The sequence below is a fragment of the Schistocerca americana genome, chromosome 10 (assembly GCF_021461395.2).
Source record: "Schistocerca americana isolate TAMUIC-IGC-003095 chromosome 10, iqSchAmer2.1, whole genome shotgun sequence".
Taxonomy (NCBI): Eukaryota; Metazoa; Arthropoda; class Insecta; order Orthoptera; family Acrididae; genus Schistocerca; species Schistocerca americana.
Genome location: NC_060128.1, coordinates 170,591,587 through 170,619,374, shown reverse-complemented (window position 1 = coordinate 170,619,374; position 27,788 = coordinate 170,591,587). Strand labels below are relative to the sequence as shown.

Sequence of the window (27,788 nt, the reverse complement as noted above, 5' to 3'; positions counted from 1 at the left end):
CATAAGTAACTGGGATAAGCACTTGCAATATGAGATGATATCATAATATCGATAGTACACTAAATATGTAATTTATATAGTTTGATTAAAATTACTTGATAGTTGACACTTCACGCATTGGAGCTGGTTTCCTCCAATCAGAGTGCACTTCACGCCGTTGCCAAACTGCCACAACAGTCGGTCAGTTCACTTCCAATTCCTTGTCCGGTATTCTTTCTTGATATGTCTGGATCACGAATCATGGATCTGGCACTTTTATTTTGTATTTCATCATACATGAGGACCACATCACAAAGAAAACACACACATCACAATGTGAATGAAATACACTTGTTTCATACACAGCACTAACTAAACGCTACTGGATACTTTTGCACAAGGCACCATTCAGCGTCACATGTGGTTTTCATAATCACAGGGATTGGGTTAAATTAGAAAAGCTTCGTATGACATTTCATCATTGTAACTGGGTGATTACAGGCAAAGATTTAACACAAATCACACAGTGTTGTAATTAATGCAATGGTTAGAATATTAACCTCCCATGTTGAATATAGTAGTTTCGAATCTCTCAAATAAGTGATTTTTTTTTACTTCTAAATCTCATCAAAAGAGTTTGATTATCATTTTTATGCAATTAATTAGTTTAAATGCATTTTATTTCTAAATCTTTGCCACATCATTGTCACCATCATATTGGCCTTTTTATTGCTTTTATTTTTCTGCTTATCATTCTTTTTTTCGTCTGGAATCTGCGTGTGTCTTCTATCTGCCTGTGCCAATGAGGACTGCTCATCAGTTGGTAAATGGTAGCTTGTATAGCCAATAAGAGGACAGTTTCAAACAAGAAATTGCAGTTTGCTTTTAGCACTGAAATTGGGCTTATTCTGTCTTGAGGTAGCTCGTAGAGGCTAGCTTTAATACCCGTGAACAACGCATTCACGGTTTTAGTTCTATCGCAGATTGTTGACCACTGGTTTCTTGGATACATTACACATTATGAGGTTGTGGTTAGCTTAGGACCCAAGTTTAAATTCAGAGCTACAGAATGCATCTCCTGTGCAGTTCAGTCATCAGTCATGTAAAATCAGCTGTCAACATAGCATCTCGCATTTCCAACGTACCTTGCGGTGGCCATTTCCGACATTACTCTGCTTTACACATTAACAGCAGTCGTGAAGTAACTTGTTGTGTTTGTGTGTTACCTGCAATTGAGCGATAGCTGGCGGCCAATATGGCAAGACTGTAGCGGCAAGTGACAGACGTCAGCTATCTGGTAGTTTTATACGGACCATAGGTTATGCTGATTATCATCACATGGTGTAATTAAATGTACAGTCAAGATTGCTGAACACAGTATAGTACTGACTGCATAAATATAATTTGTCAGTTGAATGCTCAGTATTTTAGAAATTACTACTTGCTTTAATTTTCCTACATTTTAAGATAACGTCCTCCTATCTGTTTTGAGGCACTTGGAATTGTCTGCAGTGAGTGTTTTTAAATATGAATACTTTTTTTGACAATAATTTTCTTAAATTGCAGTGCAGTGTTTTACAAAGAGTATAGTTGTATCATTTGCAAAGATAATTAATTTACACTTTGCTTAAAAAGAGAAAAGAGCACAGTATGGTGGACAGGGTTGGAGAGGGAGTCAGTTACAACATATGAAACTAAAACAGTTGGCCTTCGAAAGACGTTTATGATTGCTCTGAAAGTATTCATATTCTAAATACAGTACTGTCTGCATTTGTAATTGTGACAATAAGCCACATTATCATGAGGAATTTGTAGTTCTTGTAATTTTTTGATGATTTTTCTGTGTATGTATTTTATGTTATGTATTGCATTTATGATTTGGAGAAGTGTTGCCTATCGTTTGAACACAACTGTAAGGTCTTTCTTTGGTCGACAGCCTTATCTCGTTCCCAGAATTCCAAGCATTTGAAGGCTTGCTGTGTGTACCGGATGCACTCTACAAGACAGCTTTCCAGCTCTTTGACACCAATGGAAATGGAATGGTTACTTTTGGTGAGTATTCTTCTTTGTGAATGTTATTCCATCTTCTGCAGTAATGTTGCTATTGCATTTCATAAGCAAGAGTGTTGGAGAAGGAAGAAGCAGAATTGATAAGTAGTTTTTTTTAAGACTAAGTATTAATTTTTCTTTTTGGAGTCCGTAAGTGGCCACTGTGAAAAAACAAACACACACACACACACACACACACACACACACACACACTGTTCTTTGTTTTAATTCACGTAAGAAGTAAACTGGTATGCATTGTCAGCAGTACTGTGTTGGGCTGTCTTGGCATTAGTGGGATCCAATGGATAGTTGGTTTTTCAGGCACTTATGTCCCAGAGAGGCAGACCTTCACGGTTCCTCAAATGTTAATATTGTCACACACTCTCAAAAAAAGTACAAATATATTTGCAAGGTGCACCATAGCAGCAACATTTTTTTGTTAGGACTGAATTCTTTGGTCCATACACAAACATCATAAACTGAGATTTGGAAAAAGTTTTGATAACCATGTAGATTATCACCTTAAAATTACCACCGCCACCACCACATAATGTTCTGTTCATACCAAATAACTCATATAGTGCAACTTAACAAATAATAGATTTAAAAATAGTGTTTTGTATACTGCATTGTTGTTAGAGATACTATCTGCAGTGGGACTAAAAAACTGAAAAGGCTAGATTCATATAAAAAATTCAAGTTAGAATAGAACTAATACGAAACTCGGATTGTAAATCTTGAACTCTTGATTAAAAAAATAAATATCCTTTCAGAGAGGGGAGAAAGAAACAGCTATATGAAACTAGTGTTGTGGTATGAGGGGAAACTAGTGTTGTGGTATGAGGGAAAACAATCACACACTGTGTAGAAAAGATCTTCCTCCCTATGATTTTCCATTTCTGTAGCAAATGGTGGATTAAGTTACTTGAAAGGACAAGGTAGTTTAATTTCTCAGGTGTATCCCCTGGGTGAGAAATTCTCTTCTCAGGGAATTATGCTAATGTAAATGAACTATTTCTTTCTCCATACATTCATTGAATTATTGCTAATTGATCACATTGTTTTTAAGGACAATATCTGATCTCTGGCGAGACAATGCGCCTGCTGGTGAAATGAGCCAGGAGCTAGCTCTCCAAACTTTGTTAATTTCGTCCCTCTTGAAACTCTTTTCTTTGATTTGCAAAAGGTACATTGTAAATTATTTGTATTGTAACAGTACAACCATTCAAAGAATCTGCTCATGCAGTGTATAATGTGTTAATTTGTGGGCAGATCAAATTCATGTTGGATTAATAACTATTGGTCTTCTACACATGTGACACTGTGATAGGTTTATAGAGACCTCCCACACTTGTCTAGACAAAAGCTAGAATGCTTTCCGGTTTCCCCAGTGGAAAAGGATACAGCACAAATAGTGAATATGTGAAAACACAACAGAAAAGTGTACACATTTCACAGACAGGTCATAAACTACTGCTGCTCTCTTCTTACGATAAACAAAAGTTTGTTCACAGGAATAGCGTGTGCCCACAGAGGGTAATAAATGCAAAATTCAGGATTAGCAGATGCATAACTTGAAAATATGATTAATTTCATGAAAGAGAGAGTGCAGGCATTTAAAAATGAATAGGTATCGGGCATGAATGAAATTTTTGTTTTGTTTTGTTTTGTTACTATGTATGGCACTACCAGGAAAATGAGCAAATTGAAAATGGAATTTGTGGTAGTATACATATTAATATTTTTGTTATCCAACATTTAATTAAACCACTAATGCATTTTACATTCACAAAAATACACTCTTTCCCCAAAAATTTAAAAAGTACACTGCCTGACAAAAAAGGTGTTAGCACCAGAAGTCATGATAGGATGTCAATGAAACTTCTTAAAAGTGCACACCATTGACTGATATTAAGAGTTGAAATTCTCTGTGACATGTACAATGGCCACCAGATTGCATTAGTGTTGTTCATTTATTTATGCAAAGGGCACGAACAGTGTCAGATGTTCAGTGATCATTCTGAAGGACATGTAGGTGCCACGTATTCACGAGATGCAGCATAATCCGCATGTGATAGAATTTGGAAGGAGCCTCATTGTGGGTTTCCATGTGATCGGCTGGTTGAATTGTGCAGTATCCAAATTTGTGTAACATTTGGATGTGACAGTGGCCTGATGTTGGAGTGCGTGGCAACATATGGGCAGGCATACTCATTGTCAAGGTTTCAGTTGACCACTTCGGATCACCACAAAGAAGGGTTGTGCAATATGCATCAAGTACATCATAACCTCTCGACATCAGAGAACAAGAAATGGTGTCGCTGCAACATTCAACGTGATCCTGCACTATTGGCCATACACTGACAGTGTGTTTGTCTTGTGACAGTGCAACTGAAAACTGCAGGTACTCAGACTTCATTCATCCAGTATTTGAGAAGGACTTGGCAACTTCCAACATACATTACACATAATTTCAAAACTTTTTGTCCGTGATGCCCCTACAAAAAGATGAAAGGAAAAAAGTTTATGACGTACTTCCGCTGTTCGTGCTATAATGCATCCAGACCAGGTAATCACCATTCCATGTGTAAGCTACTATTAACACCACAACACAAATGGCTGCTCTTGGGGTGGTGCTGTGACAGAACCGTAGACTGTCGATGCTTAGTACTGCATCGTGTAACGTGATGAATTACAGTTGTGCGGTACCCCAGACGAGCATTGTCAGTGAGTATGGCGGTGACGTGGACTCGAGTCCTATTCTTCCAGTGAATTTGGAGGGGCAAAGCAGTGTTATACCTGGCTTCATGGTGTGGGAAGCCATCGGGTATTTCAGGTCGTGGCTGGTAGCAATTGAGGGAACTCGGTCGGCACAACAGTACTTCGTGGACGTCGTGCATTACCTCTCAGGTGGCATAATTGTGGTACCAGTTTTCAACAGGACAATGCTCGTCCACATGACGCATGTCTCAATGAACTGACTACATGATGTGTAGGTACTCTTGTGCCCAGCAAGATGCCCTGATACGTCCATGGACCAACTTGGCTGGCAACTCTTATCACAGTGCCAGTATTAGCCCAGTCAAAGAAGACCAAAAAGATTGAATGGGGGAAAAATTTGTGTAGTCACAAATTTACGTTCTGTGGTAAGATAGGGTGCCATGAACAACATATTAAATTTCTCATCATTGGATTGCAAGAATAAGGATGGAGATGCATTTAGAGGTCTCTTTTTATGTTTTTCTGGAATAACTTGAAAACAACAGCTTCTGGCAAAAACCTTTCATACTACAAAATTGAATTACAATAAATTTCCTACAAAGGTAACCCTATTCATCTTTTCTCCAGGGCTAATGGTTTTCGCATTGCAGGGGACAGAAAAAGCGCAACCTGTGTTACTAAACAACTCTCACAGAAACCGGTACCAGTTGCATATTATCTATATGATAGCTTTCAGGGGCAACAAAAAGTTGATTCTTCGTACTTTGCTTAATTATTGACTGAATTTAAAATTGTCATAATCTACTCATTAAGAGGTACAATCTTGTGTTAAAAGTTTAATGCAGTAAGACAAGCATTACAGTTAGAAGCAATGTGTTTGTCTTGTAGCAGCGCAACTGAAAGCGGAGGATACTCAGACTTCATTCACCCATTATTTGAGAATGAGAGCACTGGCAACTTCCAACATACCTTATAAATAATTTCAAATCTTTTCAAAATCTTTTGTCAGTGACGTCCCACAAAATGATGAAAGGAAAGGAAGTTTATCACTTACAATACTTCATGCTGTAATACTCAGCATCAGATGTGACGCTTCAAATGGGACTAATCGTGTACAATTTGAGAACAATAATCTACTGCATTCCATTACTTGGCTTATGTTGACGTATCTGAAGTTCCTTTCTACCTGCATGACCTACTACTGTTGTAGAGGGAACCAGTTCAGTTTAAGCCTGTAAGACTTCAGATGTTGGAAGAGATGAAGCTGGGGGTGATGAATTTGATACCCCTCATGCTGTGAAAAGTAGCCTATCTATCGTGGAAACTATGAAATCGACATTGTTGCATGCGTATTGACAGCATGTTACACTTGGGATAGGTTCTTAACCATTGCGCCGCTGTTGAGATTTTTATTAAATAATAGCTCACTTAACAACTGCAATAAAAACTCACTTAATAAACTGAAAATAACTCCACTTAACAAATATGATTTGAGTGAAGTTTTTTGTCTACTCACATAAACGAACTGTGCAGCAAATGTTAGGCAGGTATACTCTTTCTGTAAACTGAAAAGGAGAGAAATTGCCTTTCCCAAAGGAACACTGCAGCAACTAGAAATCAGTTTCCCCTCTAGCAGTGCAGAACAATTTGCAGAGATTTATAGAATATGTCCATACGTTTTTCTTTCATTAATATCATCAGTAGCTCATGCCTGTAATCCCTTACAGTGTTAAAGCACTTTGTGGCCTTCACTGATGCTTCTATCTTCAGTGCCCTCCCCACCATCCTGTTATACCCCTAGAATACAATTTATCCCTTTAAATGACTGCTGCATTTACAAGGTGGGGTAGGAAGTATGCCTAACTCCAAATGTTAATTTAAAAAAATAACGTGATAGAACAAATTTAGTTTTTGGCATCAGTAGGGTATAACTGGGAGATACTTTCATAAGGTTTTAAACAGTAGGTCTTGCAAGTGATGTCTCGTTGTTAATGTACTGCTGCAGTCAGTTTCTGAAGTTCTGCAAGACTCTGTGAAGCATATTTTGCAGAGTGCAGCCTACTACAAGGTTTATTGCATGCTGTCCTGGGTTGATGTTTATACACCTCACTCTTGGGGTAACCATATAAAAAGTACTCTCGTGGATTTAAATCTGGTGCATGTGCAGGCCATGCAAAGTCACCGTACTGGGAGGTGAAGTAGTAGAATTTCTAGCAATATGAGCTGTGGCACCATCCTGCTGACATGACCCAAATCCATTAATTGAATTTGTGGTTCAAAAAATTGTTGGATCATGTTGAACAGAAGGTAACAGCTTGGTTATACTCCTCAAAAAAATAAAGGCTTGCACTACTTATCGCACACAAGCCAGGCTGACATTTTTAATTGTGTAAAATGCTCTCGTGAATTGTCGTAGGGTTCTCACAACTCCAAGAAAGCATATTCTGCATGTTAACACTTCCAGAACTGCACTACAACAAAAGACTGGTGTGGAAAAAATAGGTTGTGGTGACAAAAATGTATTGTTCAGTTTAACCGAGCCATGCTTACAACTGACAGTTAAACTACCAGAAACTTCCATTACTCCTGCATCATTAGAGCCCATCTCTACTCTTCCAGCAACTCCTCTGTGTTCGCAATGTAGTCTTGAAAGTAGGAGTATTTCCGTGCCCCACCCTACAGACTTGGTACACCCATTTAATATTCGTTCTTAACCCACTCCATTTAAAATAAAGATTAATTTTATAACATTAAAACAATCTGTCGTAAGTGTTGATTTTTCCATCTCCCCGAACACAGAAACTGCACTGTCCAGTCACACTAATGTGGCACCCGTCAAAAGCTTGAATAATCACCTTTTACAGTGTGAGATGTGCAGGAAGCGTGTCAGTGGTGTTCTGGAAGGTACTGACAAGGATGTGGAACCAGGCCAACTCCAATGCTGTGGCCAGCTGCGATAGGTTTCTCAGTTGAGGATCCGTGGCAGTTATAAGACCTATCAAGGTGCTCCCACAAGTTCTTGAGTGGATTTAAATCTGGGGAGAATAGTGGCCAAGGGAGTATCCTGGCACTCTTTGAATCGCAGATGTACATGTGAGCTGTGTGACATGTTGCACTGCCCTGTGGGTAGATGCCATCGTGCCGAGGAAAAACTAACTACATGTAGGGGTGGGCTTGTTTCGAAGGATAGATGCGTGCCTGTGTTGATTCATTTTGCCTACCTGAATGATGAAATCACCCAGGGGATGCCATGAAAATATTTGCCAGACCATAGTGCTCTGATAATTGTTGCAGGGTGTTTGCTTTCAGACATTTCATGCCATGCACAACAATGGCCAATCGTCCAATGGAGCATAAAATGGATTCATCTGAAAAGGCCATCAATTGCCTCTCAGTGGACGTCCCGTTGCAGCATTGATGTGCAAATTCCAGCCTTCATTGCTGACAAAGAGCAGTCGGCATTGGTGCATGAACCACGTGCGTGCTACGGAGGCCCATACCCAGCAATGTTCGCGGATCGGTCATTGAGATGACACATTTGGTAGCCCCTGGCTTCATCTGGGTGATCAGATGCTCAACAGTTGTACATCTGTCTGCCTGTATACATCTCTGCAGTGGTCATTCTCCCTTGTCATCTACGACCCACAGTGTGTCAGTTACATCGGCACTGTTTTTCAGTAGCGCCATTCTGTCATCCACAGTATACGTGAACTGTGGCAGCATGTAAACAGTTCCCAAATGTAGCCATTTCTTAAAGGCCTTTCGGACGTCAAATACGTTGCTCAGTTTTCACATTACAACGACGACTGCACTGAATGTTTTCCGTGCCGCCCCCGACGCACTTCATATCCTCTCCACTACTAGTACCACCGCTTGGTGTCAGTGATTGGTTATTGCACGTTCACACTGAATGTAGAGGGTGGTCATGTTAGTGTGACTGGACTGTGTATTAGTCCTAGAGAAGCAATGAATAGCACATTTTTTTTATAGAAAATGTACATTAATTTTGAACAGCAAATAATTTTGGCTGTAAGCTGCTGTTTTCATGTTATTGATGAAAAACAGAAATAAAGTTACCTCTAAATGCACACCCACCCTAACAGTCACGACTGACTGACCAGGAATTTTAGTCTGTGGTTTATGGCACTCGCTCCTGCCACTGTATAAAAATTTGCAACTACAAGATATATTTTCTCTAATGTTCCTTCATTGACTGGATTATATCCAAGGTGTCGTGGACCAGTTAGAGCAGATGGGGGCCAGCTTGTCTCAGGAACGGATGCAACAACTTTGAGATGCTCTTCCCAATTGAACCAGCCCATGCATTCAGACCAGAGTGGGTACAACGGTACACTGATAAATGGTTTCATACTGGCAAGTTCTTTGTAAAATTGTCACAATTTTCAATCTGTAGAGTGTCATTTTGTTTCTTCTGTCCCTTCTGCGTGCTTCACTTTTTTTGTCAGTTACTGTACTTCCAGAGCACTGAAAGGATGTAACATACAGCTGCAAGCATACCGTAATTTTTGTAGCATTTTTAAAACTTCATCCATCCAGACAATTAACTAGATATTTTTAGTTTAATCAGAAGCTTATGGTTACATGGGTTTCTATACAGGTGACAGTATTGCGAGGAGGATAGATTGCTACTCACTATACACAACTCACTCACTCTGGCTGGCAGCCAGAGACAATGCTCATGTGTGAGTGATTATAGCAGTGATGGACGACATGAAACATGGTACATACGTAGTATAGGTAGAGTGGTATATTTATAATGAAATATAATACATGTTGCACCACATGGGAAAATAGAGTAACAAACATGTTTGACAGAGGACAGCTCCAAACATAAAGGACTCTCAGTAAGGAATATGTTTCCTCTGGCACTAATGCGCATTTTACACATGTTATCCATGCTGACTACCAAACTGTTGAGGAGTCTGGGGGAAATTGTCCCATCTCTCTCCCATGGTGGTTTTCAGTTCTTGCACAGTTTTGAAGTGAAGTGGGTTTTAGTTGACACACTCATCTGCCAAGAGCATCCCAAGCATGCTCTATGCAGTTTAGGTCCGGGAAGTATGCAGGTTCAATGTAATCACTTCGTGTCAGACACGTCCGAGGTCACGAGTGGGTGCGAATTGTCTTCTATAAACAGAAAGTCGGGACCTTCCACATCTTTAAACAGACAGACACGATCCAGAATAATATCCCTGCAATACCGTTGTGCTGTAACAGCATCTCATGCAGACACATGCAGCAGTGTTCAGTCATTGTGCATAATGCCGCCCACACCGCGACATGTAGACCATACCAATGACATTCGTGAATATTCTGTGGTGTGTAACATGTTCCCCTCTCCCTCCACACTAATTGGTGGCCAGAATCACCCGCTACATCAAAGCGGCGTTTGTCACAGAACGTCACTCTGGACTGTTGCTGACCCCGAACCGACATGCCCCCGACACCAACGAACTCTTTCTTGTCGATGGCACGGTTGAAGTGCGAGGCATTTAACAGGCTGAGTATACAAACCAGCCTGATTTAATCACCACAAAGTAGTTTTGTCAGACACACGTGTACCGCTATCGATTGGAATGTCTGTAGCGATCTACCTAGGAATGGACTGTTTGTTCCATTTTGCCACTATGGCAACGTATCAATCCTCTTGCGATGTGGCCATCCATCTACAACCACCAGCCTGCTTTTGCTTAGCAATTCCACCCCCTCTACATTCCTTTTACAGTCATTGGTTGCTTGTTCTTAGCAGTTGGCAGTTGTTCCTTAGCAAGTGTCAAGCAGTGGTCTTTCCTTAATGCTTCTCGTGGCCACAAGTGATATTCATCTTGAAGTTAAAATCTTCTGGGTTATTAGGCCGCATCATGTTTCTTCTAATTTCGTCTTGCAGTAGGCAGTGTTGGTTTTTCGGTGTATGTTGTTTTGGTTTTTCAGTGTGTGTTGCCTATTTTGTAATAAAAGTTTTTCAGTTGCTTTTGGATGGCACACAGCCTGAATAGTTTGTTAGAAAAAACTATTTGTTCTGTTCTGTCTTTGTACAAAGCACACCAATATCACAAGATTGGTAGTTTTTTTTTTTATTTAAGTGGCTTGTAGTATGTAGTAAATGCTCAGATATTTGCATTGCTGTTTGCAGATGAGTTCGTTGAGGTGATGAAAAAGACAGTGCTGCTCCAGAAGCTGCCATTCAACATGGATGGTGACTTTGTGAAACTGTACTTCGGAAAGGATAAGAAGAGGCTTGTCAGTTATACTGAGTTCAGCCAGTTCTTGCATGTAAGTATATTTTTTGCATTTATCATATTTTCATTTTCATTACTGTGGTATTGGAAAATTTTTTGTGACTCATATATGATATGTGTCTGTTTGTGCCTGTATACGTGCGGATGGATTTGTGTGTGTGTGCGCGAGTGTATAGCTGTCCTTTTTTCCCCCCTAAGGTAAGTCTTTCCGCTCTCGGGATTGGAATGACTCCTTACCCTCTCCCTTAAAACCCACATCCTTTCGTCTTTCCCTCTCCTTCCCTTTTTCCTGATGAAGCAACTGTGGGTTGCAAAAGCTTGAATTTTGTGCATGTGTTTGTGTTTGTTAGTGTCGCTATCAACATACCAACACTTTTGTTTGGTAAGTTAGACCATCTTTGTTTTTAGATATATTTTTCCCACGTGGAATGTTTCCCTCTATTATATTTAAGTGTGACATACATTTTTAGACATGGGAAACTTATTCACAATAATTCTTATCTGCTACAGTAATTTATAGTAACTCATTAATACTGAATATGTATTTCACTCATGCAAGAGTACCTATAAGAGCTTGGAAACTGCAGTGCTTTACGAGGCATGGTTCTAATGGATGTGGTATGATGTTGCCTTCCTCTGACTGTTGGATACTGACTCAACCAGCCAGTTGCATGGGACTTGCAGATTGATATAGACTCCAAACCTTGGTGCAACTTGGTATCTTCCATATTAGCAAAACATTGTTAGAGATGGAAGAAGCAATAAGGAAGACAAAAAAGTCCTAGTACTGACTGGGATGAAACACCAGACCAGTGTATTTGTAGTTTGACATTTAGCCCCTGTGCCATCAAGCCACACAGTAAAAAAATAAAATTATAAGGGGAAGGGAATAGTCTATAAACAGTAAGAGTGCATCTGCAATGGAATGAATGTGTTCAATTAGAATATCGTGGTAAGAACCATGTTGACAAGTACACTTTCAAAGTGACACATTAAGTGTTCTCTGGAAATTGAACAAATTAGTTTACACAGTGAGGAACAGAAAGAAATCCAAGTGGTAAATTCAGAAAAAATATTAACAAATCAACAGTGCTAGGAAACTATTAGTGTACAATTTTTCTGCAGATTTTACTGTTTGCATAGTTTTATTTGCCAGTTAAATTGGTAAAAAGGAGTGTTGAAAAATGGTTACCTTCTTAGTACTCCTATACTCCCAACAATGGAATTGGATCCTATGTCTACAGTGGTCACATTTTCTCAGGTACGATAGACTTCTACTCTTGTAACTTTTCTTACTACACATTTCAAACACCAATACATCACTTGACATAAGATTTAACTACTTCAGGCACCAATAAGTTGTTTGGGAATCAAAGACAGCTTCAAGAACTGACAACCAGTGGTTGTCTCATCTTGGAAGGCAGCACATGTGTGACACCTTTTGTGCCTACTGCAAAGTATATTAAATGTTTGGATGTACTTTCAAACTGGCAGTTGGCTGAAAATGAACTGTGCATTGTAGTGGAAGACCCCTGAATTGGAGACAGGAACAAGAAGTAATGAAAGACAAATGATCTTATAAAGACCAGTAGTCCATTGATGATGGTGTAGATCACACCAAAGTACTGCAGATTTTGCCTGCAGTTTGGTTCAGACACTTTAAAGTGATGTGCCTGCTTTTGGAGAATGGTGCTGTACTTAAATAAGGACAAGTTTCCCCAGAGGTTTCATGTGAAATTTTTATTCGCTGTTGGCCAATTCAATCTCATGGTCATAATCAGCCATTTGCCTATTAACACAAAATGGACAAACATGATCAAACACATGGTTTATATTTAAAGATTAATTTTAGTTACAAAGTCTCAAGTAATATGTTGTAAATAACATTAAAAATGTATTACTTACGTGGAAGTGAGCGTATCTTTTCTATTTGTAGACTGTATGTGAAGTCAAAAAATAAAATCAACAACATGTTTTAATGTTATTATCAATGTATTAATTGAAACTATGTAACTAGGATTTCTTTGTTGTTGTTGTTTGTTATGTTTTGGTTGCCTTCAGTCCGAAGACTGGTTTTATGCAGCTCCCCATGCTACTCCATCCTGTGCAAGTTTCTTCATCTCTGGATAACTACTGCGACTTATACCCTTCTGAATCTGCACTGTTTTCATCTCTTGGTCTGCCTCTATGATTTTTACACTCCACACTTCCTTTTAATACTAAACTGGTGACCCTTTGATATCTCAGCATGTGTTCTGTCAACCGATCTGTTTTTCTAGTCACATTCTGCCATAAGTTTCTTTTCTCCCCAACTCTCCTACTCCTTATTGGTTATGTGATGTACCATCTGATCTTCAGCATTCTCCTGTAGCGTGATACTTCAGAAGCTTCTATTTTATTCTTACTAAACTGTTTGTTGTCCATATTTTGCTTCCATACTATACTAGTATACTGTACTATACTATACTATACATCTTACAAATACTTCCAGAAAAGACTTTCTAACATTTAAATCTGTATTTAATGTTAACAAAGTTCTCTTCTTCAGAAATCCTTTTTTTGTCATTGCTGTTCTGCATTTTACATTCTTTACTTCGGGCATCATTAGGCTAGTTATTTTGCGGCCCAAATAGCAGACCTCATCTACTACTTCAAGTGTCTTGTTTGCTAATCTAATATCCTCCTTTCAAGGCACTGTCCATTCTGTTAAAACTGCTCTTCCAAGTCATTTGCTGTCTCAGACAGAATTACAATGTCTTTAGCAAACTTCAAAGTTTCCATTTCTTTTTCCTGGATTTTCTTTTGTTTTCTTTACTGCTTGCTCAATGTATAGATTGAATAACATCGAGGGTAGGCTGAAACACTGTCTTATTCCCTTCTCAACCACTGCTTCCCATTAATGCCCCTCGACTCTTTATAACAGCCATCTGGTTTATGTACAAATTGTAAACAGGTTTTCGCTTCCTGTATTTTACCCCTGCTACCTTCAGAATTTCAAAGAGAATATCCCAGTCAACACTGTCGATAGATTTCTCTATGTCTATAAATGCTGGTTTGTCTTTCCGTAACCAATATTCTGCGAGAAGTCGTAGGATCAATATTGCCTCGCATGTTCTCACATTTCTCCGGAATCCAAAGTCATCTCCGCCAACATTGGCTTGTACCAGTTTTTCCACTCTTCTATAAAAAAAAATTTGTGTTAGTATTTTGTAACCATGTATTATTAAACTGAAAGTTCGGTAATATTCATGCCTGTCAGCACCTGCTTTCTTTGGAATTGGAATTATTACATCCTTCTTGAAGTCTGAGGGTATTTCTCCTGCCTCATACATTTTTCACACCAGACGGAGGTGTTTTGTCATGGCTGGCTCTCTCAAGGCTAACAGTTCTCAAAAGGTCCTTTTCCCTTGCGATACTATTGCCTTCAAATTCATCTTTCTTACATAGACCCTCTGTGTACTCCTTTCTGCTTTCCCTTGTTTGCTTAAGACAGGTTTTCCATCTGAGCTCTTGATATTCATAAGCTGCTTTTGTCATCTCCAAAAGCCTCTTTATATGTAATGTTAAGTGTTTGATTCACATTTCTTCATTTTACGTTAATAGGCAAATGCTTGATAACTACCATGAGATTAAAATTGGCCAGTAACAAATAAAAGTATTACATAACACTACAGCCTCAGCAGAAACATGTCTTTATTCAACCAGTATTTAATGTCCGTGGACACAGTTATCAAGTAAACGATTTTTGATGCTATAATAATTTTGTCATGAAAAATAAACTAATAATTCTATTTAGTAAGTGAATTTTGTTTAGACCTTTTGGAATCTTGGTAGTCTTGCTCACTGGTGTCTTGGCTTAAAAGTAATTTAATGGCTCAAATGGCTCTGAGCACTGTGGGACTTAACAAAAAGTAATTTAATCCCATTAGAGAATAACGAAGCTGTGTTCTACCAAATGGCCCAACTTTTGTAATTATCTTCTTATTTAGGGCTTGACAGGATCCACATGTTGGAGAAAAATCTCTGGATGGTTAGTAGCAATTTGGTGGTTGATGACTTTTCATTTGCAGTGACGTAAGAAAGTGAAGAGCACACGTGATCTTTAAAAATACATTTAAAGAGAGTGCTTTCTGTGTCATGCTTTATATTAAGCTCTTACCAAGAATAAAACTGATGTGAAGATCAGATGAATGCGAGTTATCTATTAAATCCTGATTTTGTCCTTATTACATGGCAGTATTGAGTGATCACAAAGACAAAGCAGGCACATTATTTATCTGACCATGTTGTGCCGTCCTCTCACATCCTTTCTGAAAGGAAATAACTCAAAAAATCAAAAGTATTTTTGGTGTTACATTTTTACATACCTGTAGCTTAAAATTATTGGCATATTTTTGAGTAGACAGTTATGTTAATTCTCAGATGAGAACCTATGCTCAGTAAAAGTATTATTTAATAGTTTTATTTAAAGAAATAAGTGAAAAGATATTAAATTCTTCTTGTATTAACTATGTATGTGGTACAGTAATTGAAAATCCAAAGAGGAATGGCAATAACTAATGTTCAGCTGATTGTTAATTAACAATGTGTTAAACTATGCAGAAATTTCTTGTTATCACACTCTCTGTTGCATAAACATACACAAACAATTGCATGGACACTCAAATACACCAACCCACGACTGTAGTGGTACTGTTGCTGCAGTCACAAATCAAATGTTATACAAGCACGTACACTGTGTGTGTGTGTGTGTGTGTGTGTGTGTGTTGTTAGAGAGAGAAAGAGATATTAGTAACAAGAAAGCCGAAACAATTTTTGTACTGTTGTGTGTGTTTCTGCACCACCATCAATCAACTTTGGTTGTTGGCTTTCCACATTTTCTTTATTACATCATCCTCACCATCATATATAGATCTGTCAAAGGAGAGGTTTCAGCTGGAGCTTGTTCTCCATGATGATCTCACGCTCGCTGTTTCCTTTACTCTGTAGTAGGATATCCCTTCCCTCACATTTTTTCGTATGTACAGCTACATCTGCTTACGTACTCCATAAGCCACCAAATGGTGCTTGGCAGTGGGTGTCCTGAATACTACGAGGGCCGTTTGAAAAGTCCGTGCAAAAATAAAAACTACTTACGTGTTTGGGATAAACCTTTTTTATTTTTCGACATAGCCTTCTTTTAGACTTACATACTTTGTCCAACACTTTTCTAATTTGTTGATCCCTTCTAAATAATAGGAATTGTCAAAGTCTGCAAAATAGCTATTAGTTGCTGCAATCACGACCTAGTTTGAATAAAATCTTTGTCCTGCCAGCCATTTCTACAAATTGGGGAGCAAATAGTAGTCCAAGGGAGCCAAGTCTGGAGAATAGGGGGGATGTGAAATGAGTTGGAATCCTATTTCCATTAATTTTGTGACCACAACTGCTGAGGTGTGTGCAGGTGCATTGTCGTGATGGAAAAGAACTTTTTTGCAGTCCAGTCGCTGGCGTTTTTCTTGTAGCTCAGTTTTGAAACGGTCCAATAACGATGAATAATATGCACCTGTAATAGTTTTACCCTTTTCCAGATAGTCGATGAGGATTGTCCCTTGCAATTCCCAAAAGACAGTCGCCATAACCTTTCTGGGCGAAGGAATCGTTTTCGTGTATTTTGGTGCAGATTCTCCCTTGGTAACCCATTGTTTAGATTGTTGTCTGGCCTCAGGAGTATAGTAATGTATCCAAGTTTCATCCACAGTGACGAAATGACGCTTAAAAGTCCTGCGGGTTCTTCCTGAAGAGGTGCAAACCATCCTTGCAACACTTCACACGATTCTGTTTTTGGTAAAGCATGAGCAATCGCGGAACCCATCTTGCGGATAGCTTTCTGACGTCCAAATGCTAATGCAAAATATTATGTACACATTCATTCAAGATGCCCACAGCACTAGCAATCTCATGCACCTTAACTCTTCTGTCATCCATCACCATATCATGGATTTTATCAATGATTTCTGGAGTCGTAACCTCCACAGGGCGTCCAGAACGTTCAGCATTACTTGTGTTCATATGGCCACTCCGAAAATTTTGAAACCACTTATAAACTGTTCTAATCAAAGGTGCAGAGTCACCATAATGTTTATCAAGCTTCTCTTTAGTCTCCTGAGGCGTTTTTCCTTTCATAAAGTAATGTTTAATCATGACACAAGATTCTTTTTTGTCAGTTTTTTTGACAATCATTCGACTTCCTTGATTCACACGAATGCCAAACACAAAGAAATTCACGAATATGGCTGAAATTTGGTGTGCATTCTTTCCAAAGATGCTCTTAACCAAACATGACCTCGATTCGCGCCGGTGGTGCCATCTCTCGGACTTTGCACGGACTTTTCAAAATTTTCTTTCCTGTTCCGCTTGCTATCAGGACAAGGGAAAAACTACTGCCTATATGCCTCCGTATGACCCCTTAATTTCTCGTATCTTATCTTCGTGATCCTTAACTGAAATATATGTTGATGGCAGTAAAATCATTCTGCAGTCAGCTTCATATGCCAGTATTCTAAATTTTCTCAATAGTGTTCCTCAAAAAGAATGTTGCCTTCCCTCCGGAGTTCCCATTTGAGTTCCTGAAGCATCTCTGTAATATGTTCTTTCACATCTGCTTCTCTCAGTGTATCTGACAGTTTGTATTCCTATATCTGATATACAGTGCCTAACAAAAAAAAGAAAGAAAGAAAGAAAAGTGAAGCCCTCAGAAGAGGAGGTGGAGGGGAGAAATAAAATGAAACTATTTCTTGGGTTGAGACAGTATGTGATTTATTTCATTGATTACAAAATCAAATAAATTTACAGAGAACTTGGTAGTATGACATTGCAGTCCCTCTGGCCGAGATGTGTGCACTGATTTGGTTGGGAAGGGTGTCATATGGCTGATGTAGCCTCTCTTGAGGCAAGCTGGCCCACAGCTATTGTAACTGGTCCTTGATGTACTGGCACTGGAACAGTGTTGACATCCAACTTGATCCCACACGTCTACCCTTGGGGATCGATCTGGGGATCTTGTTGGCCACGTGTATTTCTCAACATTATGCACACTGTTTATGGAGAAACATGTGTAGAGTAGTATTTTCCTGTTGAGAAATGGTACCACGATACTGAGAGGTAACACGTGAGAACACTGGATGACGGTGACATATTGTTTTGGTGTCAGAGTTCCTCAAATCACTACCAGCAATGATTTGAAGTCGTACTTGATGGCTTCCCACTTCATGACATCATGAGTAATAAACACCAATTTGTTTCTCCAAAACATTGGAAGGATATGACATGTGAGCAAGTCTGTGCCATTCACACCAACAGTGCTTGTCTGGGGTAGTGCAGAACTCTGATTATTTTTTGGCTGCTGTTAGTCTCTGATAAATAGTGTGGTATGGCTTTAAATGTTATACGGTGTCTATTACTGTTCTCTAATGGCAGTTGCAGATGTGAATGGATTACAGTGTGCTTGGTGGTCAGACGTGGTCAACTGGGACCTTGATGATGAGTATACCTGCCCTCATGTACATATGCAGTCAAATTTCGGACCACTGTCCCATGTGAATTCCCCAAAATCTGCAAGTGGTATATTTCGACCAGCTGGCCAAATGGAGAGCCTCAGTGAGTCCACTTTCAAATTCTGTCAGGTGCTGCCAATGCTGTATGACACGAGTAAATGGGATCTCCATGTCCTTCACAGTGATCACCATTGTCTATCACTGTTCATGCTCCTTATATACCGTATCAGACCTGGTAGCAACCACTAAACATGAACAGCACTAATGATTTGGTGGCTGTTTTGCTTTGAGAGCCAGCCTTGTATTTGGCTGCCTCACTTTTTCTGTCGTGCATTGTGTTTAAGGAGGCTTATTGTGTTCAAATTCTGAACCATTCATTCTCCACAGATAGATTTGGTTGTCCAAATATATCTACTGTATTTTCCTTAATATTAGATTTCCTGAGCATTGTATAAATACACTGCAAATAAAGAATTTCAAATATAAATCTTTTTCTTATCTCAATTCCTATTGCTCTTGTTGTAAGTGATCCTTGTGTTTGTAATCGATATCTTTCGTTATGCTGTCTTTCTCCTTATTTCTCCAGTACAGCTTCCATCTGCATTAGGCCTGCTGCGTAAGTAAATCAAGGAGTTTAATTGTTCAAGTTTCTTTCCTTGTGGAGTTATAGTCTGATTAAAATTACTTGATAGTTAACACTTCACACATTGAAGCTGGTTTCCTCCAATCAGAGCACTCTGCGTCATTCCCGAACCATTCGCTGTTGCCATACTGCCACAACATCCCGCATCCTAGGTGTGAACCTTTCATTTCATATTTCATCACACACACACACACACACACACACACACACACACACACACACACAAACAAATAATGCTAACTAAATACACTGGTTTCATACACAACAATAAGCAAACATTACTGGATCCTTTCGCTTAAGATGTGGTTCAGCGTCACATGTACAGTTATTATAATCGGCTTACATTAAGATATGTTTCACGTGACACTGTGTGCAGCCGAAGTTTTGAAGGCCCAATTCATCATTGCAACTTTGTCACCAGAGTCATAAATACATGTCTGTTAACAGTGTACTCTAGTGGCACAGGGGTTGTCCACTAAACTTCATATGCCGAAGATTGTAGGTTCAAATCTTGTTGAATGCATTGGAATATTTTTATTTCTAAATCTGATCAAAAGACCAATTATTGTTTTTATTCAATTAATTGTTTTAAATGTAATTTTTTATGTCTGATGATTTCCTGTCATTTTCATCATCATATTGACATTTTTATTTGCTTTAATTATTTCTCCTACCATACTTTTATCACTTGAAATCTGCCTGTGTTGCCTACAGTTTGCAACCAAGTGCTAACGGGGACTGCTCACTGATTGGTAACACAGTAGCTCATGTATCCATTGTGAGGATAGTTTCAGCTAACCAGTGAATGACAGTGAGAAATTACAGTTTGCTTTTAGCGCTGAAACTAAAATTTTTCTGTCTTGAGTTTGCTCATAGAGATTATCTTTAGCTGCTGTTAGCAAAGAGATCGTAATTTTAGTTATTCTGCGGATCATTGACTGCCATTTTCTTGGGTACATTGCACATGTTGAGGTTGTGGTTAGGTTAGGATGCCAATTTAAATTCAAAATGCATCGCATCGCCATCTGCAGTTCAGTAACTTAAAATTAGCTGCGTACAGAGGACCGTGCATTTCCATCATACCTCGCAGCGGTACATTCCAACACTGCTGTGCATTACAAATTAACAGCATTTGTGAAGTGACCCTCCATGTTTCTATATGTTGCCTATAATGAAGTGGTAGCTGGCAGCCAATGTAGCAACACTGTAATGGCAAGTGATAGATGTCAACTATCAAATAATTTTAATTGGACTATAGATTTACCGTGGACTCTGTGTTCTCCTGTTTTCATTACTTTGGTCTTCAAACTGTTGATATGCAATCCGAATCGCCCTGCCAGCTTTATCATTGCCTCTGTCATTTTTTATGGTCTGTTTCACTTCCTGCCATGATAGTTTCCTTGAATTATTTTTGTTCCGCCAGTACTACCCATTATCATATCTATATATTTTTATGACACATTGTGAATTAACTGTCAGTGGTGTCCAGCATTGACAAAATTTTTCATGCAAACTGTTTCTCACTTCTTCCTGCATCTTTCTAAATTTAAATATTGTGCTATAACACTTGTTGTTTGATTTGTTTGTCAGGACTTCCATGAAGAGTATGCAGTAGAAGCATTCCGTCGGTATGACAAGAATGGAACTGGATTTATCTCCGCACTTGATTTCCAGGATATAATGATCAACATTAAAAGCCATTTATTAACTAGAGAAGTTCGGGCGAATCTTGTTGCAGTAAGTAAGCTTTTGTTTTCCCAAGATGCCATGATGCTTTTCCCATGTTGCTATGATGCTTCCAAAAATACTGTGTAGTGCTTCTAATTGAAAATTTTAGATATCATTTATTTATAATACTCTGGTTACTTATCATAGTAGCACTCTTGAATCATTTGTGAACTCTTTGAACTCGAGAGATGTAGAACAGTTTTGGGGGGTGGGGGGTGGTTGTGATTGTGACTGTGACTCCTAAAGAGCATAGTAAAGCTGAGAGGAATTTTAAACAATGGAAGGTCTCGGTTGGAACATCAAAAATTATGGGGGAGAAACTGATGGGTGTGTTAGTAGAAAGCAGCACACAATGAGGGTGAAGGGACATGAATTGGAAGGAGGTTATAAGTGAGAGGGGTGGAAACTGTTCAGTAGAGGGTTTGGGGGCAGTAGGCTCTGCACCCATGATCTAGGGGTTGTGTCTTTGATTAGTAATCAAAACATCATCTCTCCCGTGTTCAAAATCTCTCACAGCTTAAATTTTGATTAATAATCAGCATTGCCAGCCAAAGACGTCCAGCATAAAAAGTTACCCTCATTCTGCCAATGGTCCTTTCAGAGAGGGCAGAGGAGCAGACACAGGTTCAGGGCACACACTTGTCCTTGGAGTGGGAATCTGCCCTTAAAGGTGGAAAAATCGGCAATGATAAACACCATGAGGATGCGGAAGCCAATGGAAACCACTGCGTGAAAGACACATAATGTGTATCTGCAGGACATGTGGCCTGTAACTGAAAAAGCGTTGTAATGATCTCTCCATTGGCAAAAGATTCTGGAATAGTCCCCCACTTGGATCTCTGAGAGGTGTCTGCCAAGGGGGGAGGTGACCATGAGAAAAAGATTGAATACTCAATGAAAGGGCGTTGAATGTCAGAAGCTTGAATGTGGTAGGCAAGCAAGAAAATCTGAAAAGGAAATGCAAAGGCTCACTCTAGATGTAGTAGGGGTCAGTGAAGTGAAATGGAAATAAGACGAGGGTTTCTGGTCAGATGAGTATAGCGTAATATCAACAGCAGCAGATAATTGTATAATGGGAGTAGGATTCGTTATGAATAGGAAGGTAAGGCAGAGAGTGTGTTATTTTGAACAGTTCAGTGGAAGGTTTGTTCTTATCAAATTCGACAGCAAACCAACACAGACAACAATAGTTCAGGTATACATGCCTACATTGCAAACTGAAGATCAAGAGGTAGAGAAGGTGTATGAGGATATTGAAAGGGTAACACAGTATGTAAAGGGAGATAATTTTCTAATAGTCATGGGGGACTGGAATGCTGTTGTAGGGGAAGGAGTAGAAGGAAAGGTTACAGGAGAATATTGGCTTGGTACAGGGAATGAAAGAGGAGAAAGGTTGAGTTCTGTATAAATTTCAGCTAGTAATAGCGAATACTCTGTTGAAGAATCACAAGAGGAGGTGGTACACTTGGAGAAGGCCGGGTGATACGGGAAGGTTTCAGTTAGATTATATCATCGTAAGGCAGAGATTCTGAAATCAGATACTGGTTTGCAAGGCTTACCCAGGAGTAGATAAAGACTCAGATCACAATTCAGTAGTGATGAAGAGTATGTAGAAGTTTTAAGAGACTAGTAAGGAAGAATCAATAAGCAAAGAAGTGGGATACGTAAGTACTAAAGAATGACAAGGTGCGCTTTAAGTTCTCAAAGGCTGTAGATACAGCAATGAGGAATAGGTCAGTAGGCAATACAGTTGAAGAGATATGGACATCTCTAAAATGGCAATCACAGAAGTTGGAAAGAAAAACATAGGTACATAGAAGGTAATTGCAAAAAAACCGTGGGTAACAGAAGAAATACTTCGGTTGATTGATGAAAGAATGAAGTACAAAAATGTTCAGGAAAATTTTGGAATACAGAAATAAAAGTCTCTGAAAAATGAGATAAAAAGGAAGTGCAGGTAAGCAAAGATGAAATGGCTGCAAGAAAAATGTGAAGAAATTGAAAAAGAAATGATTGTCAGGACTAACTCAGCATATAGGAAAGTCAAAATTATCTTCAGTTAAATTAAAAGCAAGGGCAGTAATGTTCAGAGTGCAATGAGAATACCACTGTTAAATGCAGAAGAGAGAGTGGGTAGGTGGAAGGAGGGCATTGAAGGCCTCTATGAGGGGGGATATTTGCTTGATATGATAGAAGAGGAGACAGGAATGCATTAAAAAGAGGTAGGGGGTCCAGCATTAGAATTATAATGTAAAATAGCTTTGGAGGACTTCAGATCAAATAAGGCTGAAAGGACAGATAACTTTCCATCAGAATATCTAGAATCATTGGAGCGAAGTGGCAACAAAATGACTATTCATGCTGGTGTGTAGAATGTATGAGTCTGGCGATATACCGCCTGAATTTTGGAAAAATATCATCCACACAATTCTGAAGACTGCAAGAACTGACAAGTGCGAGAAGTATCGCACAATCCGTAACAGATCATGCATCAAAGTTGCTTACAAGAATAATATACAGAAGAATGAAAAAGAAAATTGAGGATGTGTTAGATGTGGATCAGTTTGACTTCAGGAAGGGTAAAGGCACCAGAGAGGCAATTATGATGTTGCAGATGATTATGGAAGCAAGACTAAAGAAAAATCAAGACATGTTCATAGGTTTTGTCGACCTTGAAACAGCGTTTGACAATGTAAAATGATGCAAGATGTTCGAAATCCTGAGAAGGATTGCGGTAAGCTGTAGGGAGAGACAGGTAATACACAATATGTGTAAGGGGTGGCAGGAGATAGCGATCATGCGTGCATGACATGTGCCTGTTTTTGTGTGTGGGTGTGGGTGTGGGTTGGGTGTGGGTGTGTGGGCGGGTGGGCACGTGCGTGCTTTTCTTTTCTGGAAGAGGCTGTGGTCGAAAGCTTAACGTGTAACAGTCTCTTTGTTGTGCCTGTCTGGAACTTAAATTGTCAACTTTACAGTGAATAGTGATGTATCCTTTCATAACTATTGAAAGGAATTTTCACTAATTACAAAAGTCTTTCAGATAAGAGATTGTTGCTGAATTAGGAGCAGTGTGGAATGATAGAAACAAAGCACAAGTAGAATGATTTTTCAGTTTTTGCAGTATGCAGTATTGTGCAGGAAGGAAGCATCGAGATTAGTTCACGCGAATTGGTAAAACATCCATATCCGTAAACCTGTTATATCCATTACATGTATAATGTGTTCAGTGCCCATTTGTTTTACAGGTAGTCTGTTGCGTTTGTACCATTTTGTGCGACTTCGTGTCATCTCATTTCTCGCAAAAAAATAAAGGCCTAATAGTCCAGTTTTATTTATATATATGTTCACTGGCTCTACTGAGAATTACACTCTTACAATGTTGGTACTGGGCAGCCCATCAATGTCTCTGGTAATTTCACTAATTTCAATATTGTAGTGGTGACCAATATAGCTCCTACGTCATATGGATTTACTCTAAAAAGACTAGTTATGTAGGACGTATGTCAGACATTTCCCAGCTCTGTTAATGTATGTTAATGTTTGTTTTTACACCTGTCATCTGTATAAGGCTATTCTATGTTGCCTGTATTACCATGGAAAAAAATAGTTAGCAAAGCCTGACACTCGCATTGGCGGGAAAGGAGTGTTACTTACTTTGCGGCGGTTAGATTCATCTCATTGCCAGGCGCAGCACTTCACGAGGTCACACGTGGAGCATTGGATCTCGAATATTGTCTGTGTTGTTGACTTCACACTTTGTATTTGTCTTTAAAGTGACCTTACATGATGATGAGAGTGTTTTGTTTTTAACAATAGTGATTCAGAATGTGATAAACAAAGTTCTAGTTTTGTAATCTGTGATGGTAAATTACTTGTTTTGTTAAATTTTTTCTGTAGGTGCATGTATCATCTGTTGCACAGCAGAAAGCTAATTTTTATGATTCATGCTAAGGAGAAGACATGTCTGATGATGAAGTGTCAGCGAGCCCTCAAGATGAAACTGATTATATTGATACTGTATCAGAAATCCCCCCGTCACAATCTATCAGTGTGCCTCTTTCAACTGGCGGGTGGACAGATGATGACACTACTGCTCCACAGCTTCAAGTTCTTGAAGCATTGTGCAGAATTCACATTCAGACTGACCAGAACTTTTCTCTGTTTGATTGTTTTCCTACTTTTTTCTTGAAAACTGCTGAAGATGGTAAAATGAGAGACAAATTGCTATGACATAATAACTATTAACGAGCTAAATACAATAGCAAACCTCAAGTGGTAATCAGTTTGGCATAAGTGGGGTACTGTGAAACTTGGTAAAGTGTTTAGCTTTTTTGGTGTGTCTTTACATAATTCCTAGTTAGAAAACTGAAATTGACCACCTATTGGTCCACAAATTCCATACTGCAAATCTCCTTTGCAGGAAAATTCACCAATCAATTGTTTTCTGTCAATCCTGTGAATTTTAAGTCTCACAGATAATACTACTTTTATTTTTTAAAAATTAAGGTAGGCATGATCCCACTCACGAGGTGAGAACATCTTCAGTAGATTCGTTACACAAACTGAAAGAGTGTACAAACGAGCAGAAAATCACACTATAGATGAAGGAATTTGCCTTTTCATGGCAGAGTGGATTTCAAGGTCTACGTGAAAAATAATAAATTTTTTTATGTTACATAAAAGTGGAATTAGGTACCTTTAAAAATGTGAAATATATTCTGGTAGTCAGGCAAATGCTAATAACATCATTTTGCATGTGGTAACTGTCTCTGTGAAAGTTTCTATAATAAAGGCTACATTGGCCCGGATCTTCTCGATCATTAATGGAAAAACAAAACTAAGGCAGTGAGTACATAATGAAAAATAGAAAAGGGTTGCTACAGATCTAGTGGCCCGGAGACTGTAAAAAAAAGAACTCGTTTTATAGAGGAGCCCATTTGCTGTTTGTGAAATGGAAGGTCACTAGGGATGTACTTATTTTTATAATAAAACATAGAATGTCAGCGTAAAGTGTCAATGTCAGAACGAAGCTAGGATTTATTGGGAAGATGAAAGCTGATTGCAGTTTGGATTACAATAAAGTGGTGGAAGAATGATTACCCCCCACCCCCCCCTCCCAAGATGGTGCTTGCAAATTCGTATGTTTTACATAAAAGGTGGAGGCCTGCTAATAGTTAATTAATGAATTTTCAGAGGCTTTGGTGGAGGAAGGTAGTCTTCTTGAATCAGCTTCCATCCAAAAACAATTCACCTATAAATAGACTCAGTGTAAGATGCTTTTGTAGATCGATTCCAGCTTCAGAAAAGTCAAAATGAGCCCAGAGGGGATGATGCATGGTCTGTGCAGAAAGAAGCCACAAAATTTCTGGCAAAGTGGCAAAGAGAGATACCAGATACTGTTGTGAAAACTGTGATATAGGGCTCTGTTTTCCAGAAAGCATCAAAATTTCTCACACCAAAGCAAATATAACTAAACGATTTCCAATGAAGAAAACCATATTTCCAAACGTTTAGTACCAACAAATTCTAATCTTATCTCTGTTAGAGAAATTAAGATGAAAAAAATTTGTTTTCGAAAACACATTTTCATTTCAATAGATAAAAAAAAATTGTCATTGATATAAATCTCTCTCTCTCTCTCTCTCTCTCTCTCTTTTTTTTTTTTTTTTGAGCATTTCATAGAAAAAAAGGCCCGGATTTCAAATGCAATAAATTGATCTAAATTCTTTACAGTAGAACCTCCTATACTAAGCTCAGAAAAACTGTGAAAAATGTGCTGTATCAGCTGGCTGAACAACCTTAGCCACACAGACCTCAAAATGTTAATAGCAGCGTTATCTAGATTTTGAATAAAGTTTATTGATTGTTGTTTTGCTCTGTTTGTAGGCTGCAGGTGGTGGCAGTGGTGGTCACCGAGTTAGCTTCCCGTTCTTCATGGCTTTCAATTCTCTATTAAACAATATGGAACTTATCAAGCGCATATATCTCAATGCGACAGGTGGACACCGCAATGTGGAGGTAACAAAAGGTACGGAGCTGCTGTTTTTGCAACCGTACAAAAGGTACGGAGCTGCTGTTTTTGCAACCGTAGTTGTAGCTAATAGACCAATTGCTACTCAGAACCTCAACAGTAATTTGAAGTGCGTATGCCTACATTTTTTTCATTATGAATTCATTCACACATTACTTTTATATTGGGCATGCAGCTTTGCCTTTTTCGAAACAAATATCACAGAACTACTTCTGGTTGGTCTTGTACAAGGAGTGATCAAGTAATGAGAATTAAAGATTGTTATAACAGGTGATGAAATATGGGTATATGGGTATGATGTTGAAACCGAGGCCCAACTGTCCAATGGAAACTGCCTGAAGAGCAGTCAAAAAAAGAAAGTCCAATAAGATGTGAAGGTTCTTCTTATTGTTTTCTTCAATTACAATAGGATAGAGCATCATTAGTTCTTGCCTTACAGTCACACAATTAGGAATTTTACTTTGAAGTTATGTGCCGTTTGCTTGAAGCAATCCAAAGAAAATGACCAGAACTGTGGAAAAATCACTAGTGGAAATTGCATCACAATAATGCTCCCTCTTGCACCTCAGTTCTTGTTTGTGATTTTTTGACAAAAAACAAAACCGTTATGTTGTCTTGTCCACCATATTCGGTGGGCATCGCCACATTCTACGTCTTTCTATTCCTGAGGCTGAAGAGAATCATGAAATAACATTGTTTTGCCACCATTGATCAGATAAAAACAGAATCGTGGAAGCATCTGAACACCACAACAAGAAGTGAGTTCCAGAAGTGCTTCTAAGAGTGGAAAAAGCACTGTCACAAGTGTATTACATCTGAGGGGGGTTACTTTGAAGGGGACA

At 38.8% G+C, this 27,788-nt stretch overlaps 1 protein-coding gene across 4 annotated transcripts in view; it reads left to right on the top strand.

Moving 5' to 3' along the window:
* LOC124552730 (calcium-binding mitochondrial carrier protein Aralar1) overlaps window positions 1-27,788 on the top strand; it is a 719,518-nt gene that overhangs the window by 603,485 nt on the left and 88,245 nt on the right. For all 4 annotated transcript variants that reach the window (XM_047127069.1, XM_047127068.1, XM_047127071.1 and 1 more), the window contains 4 exons: window positions 1,916-2,031; window positions 10,904-11,043; window positions 20,778-20,924; window positions 26,802-26,943. In XM_047127069.1, the coding sequence (XP_046983025.1) occupies window positions 1,916-2,031; window positions 10,904-11,043; window positions 20,778-20,924; window positions 26,802-26,943 (545 nt within the window). The remainder of the gene's footprint in view (window positions 1-1,915; window positions 2,032-10,903; window positions 11,044-20,777; window positions 20,925-26,801; window positions 26,944-27,788) is intronic.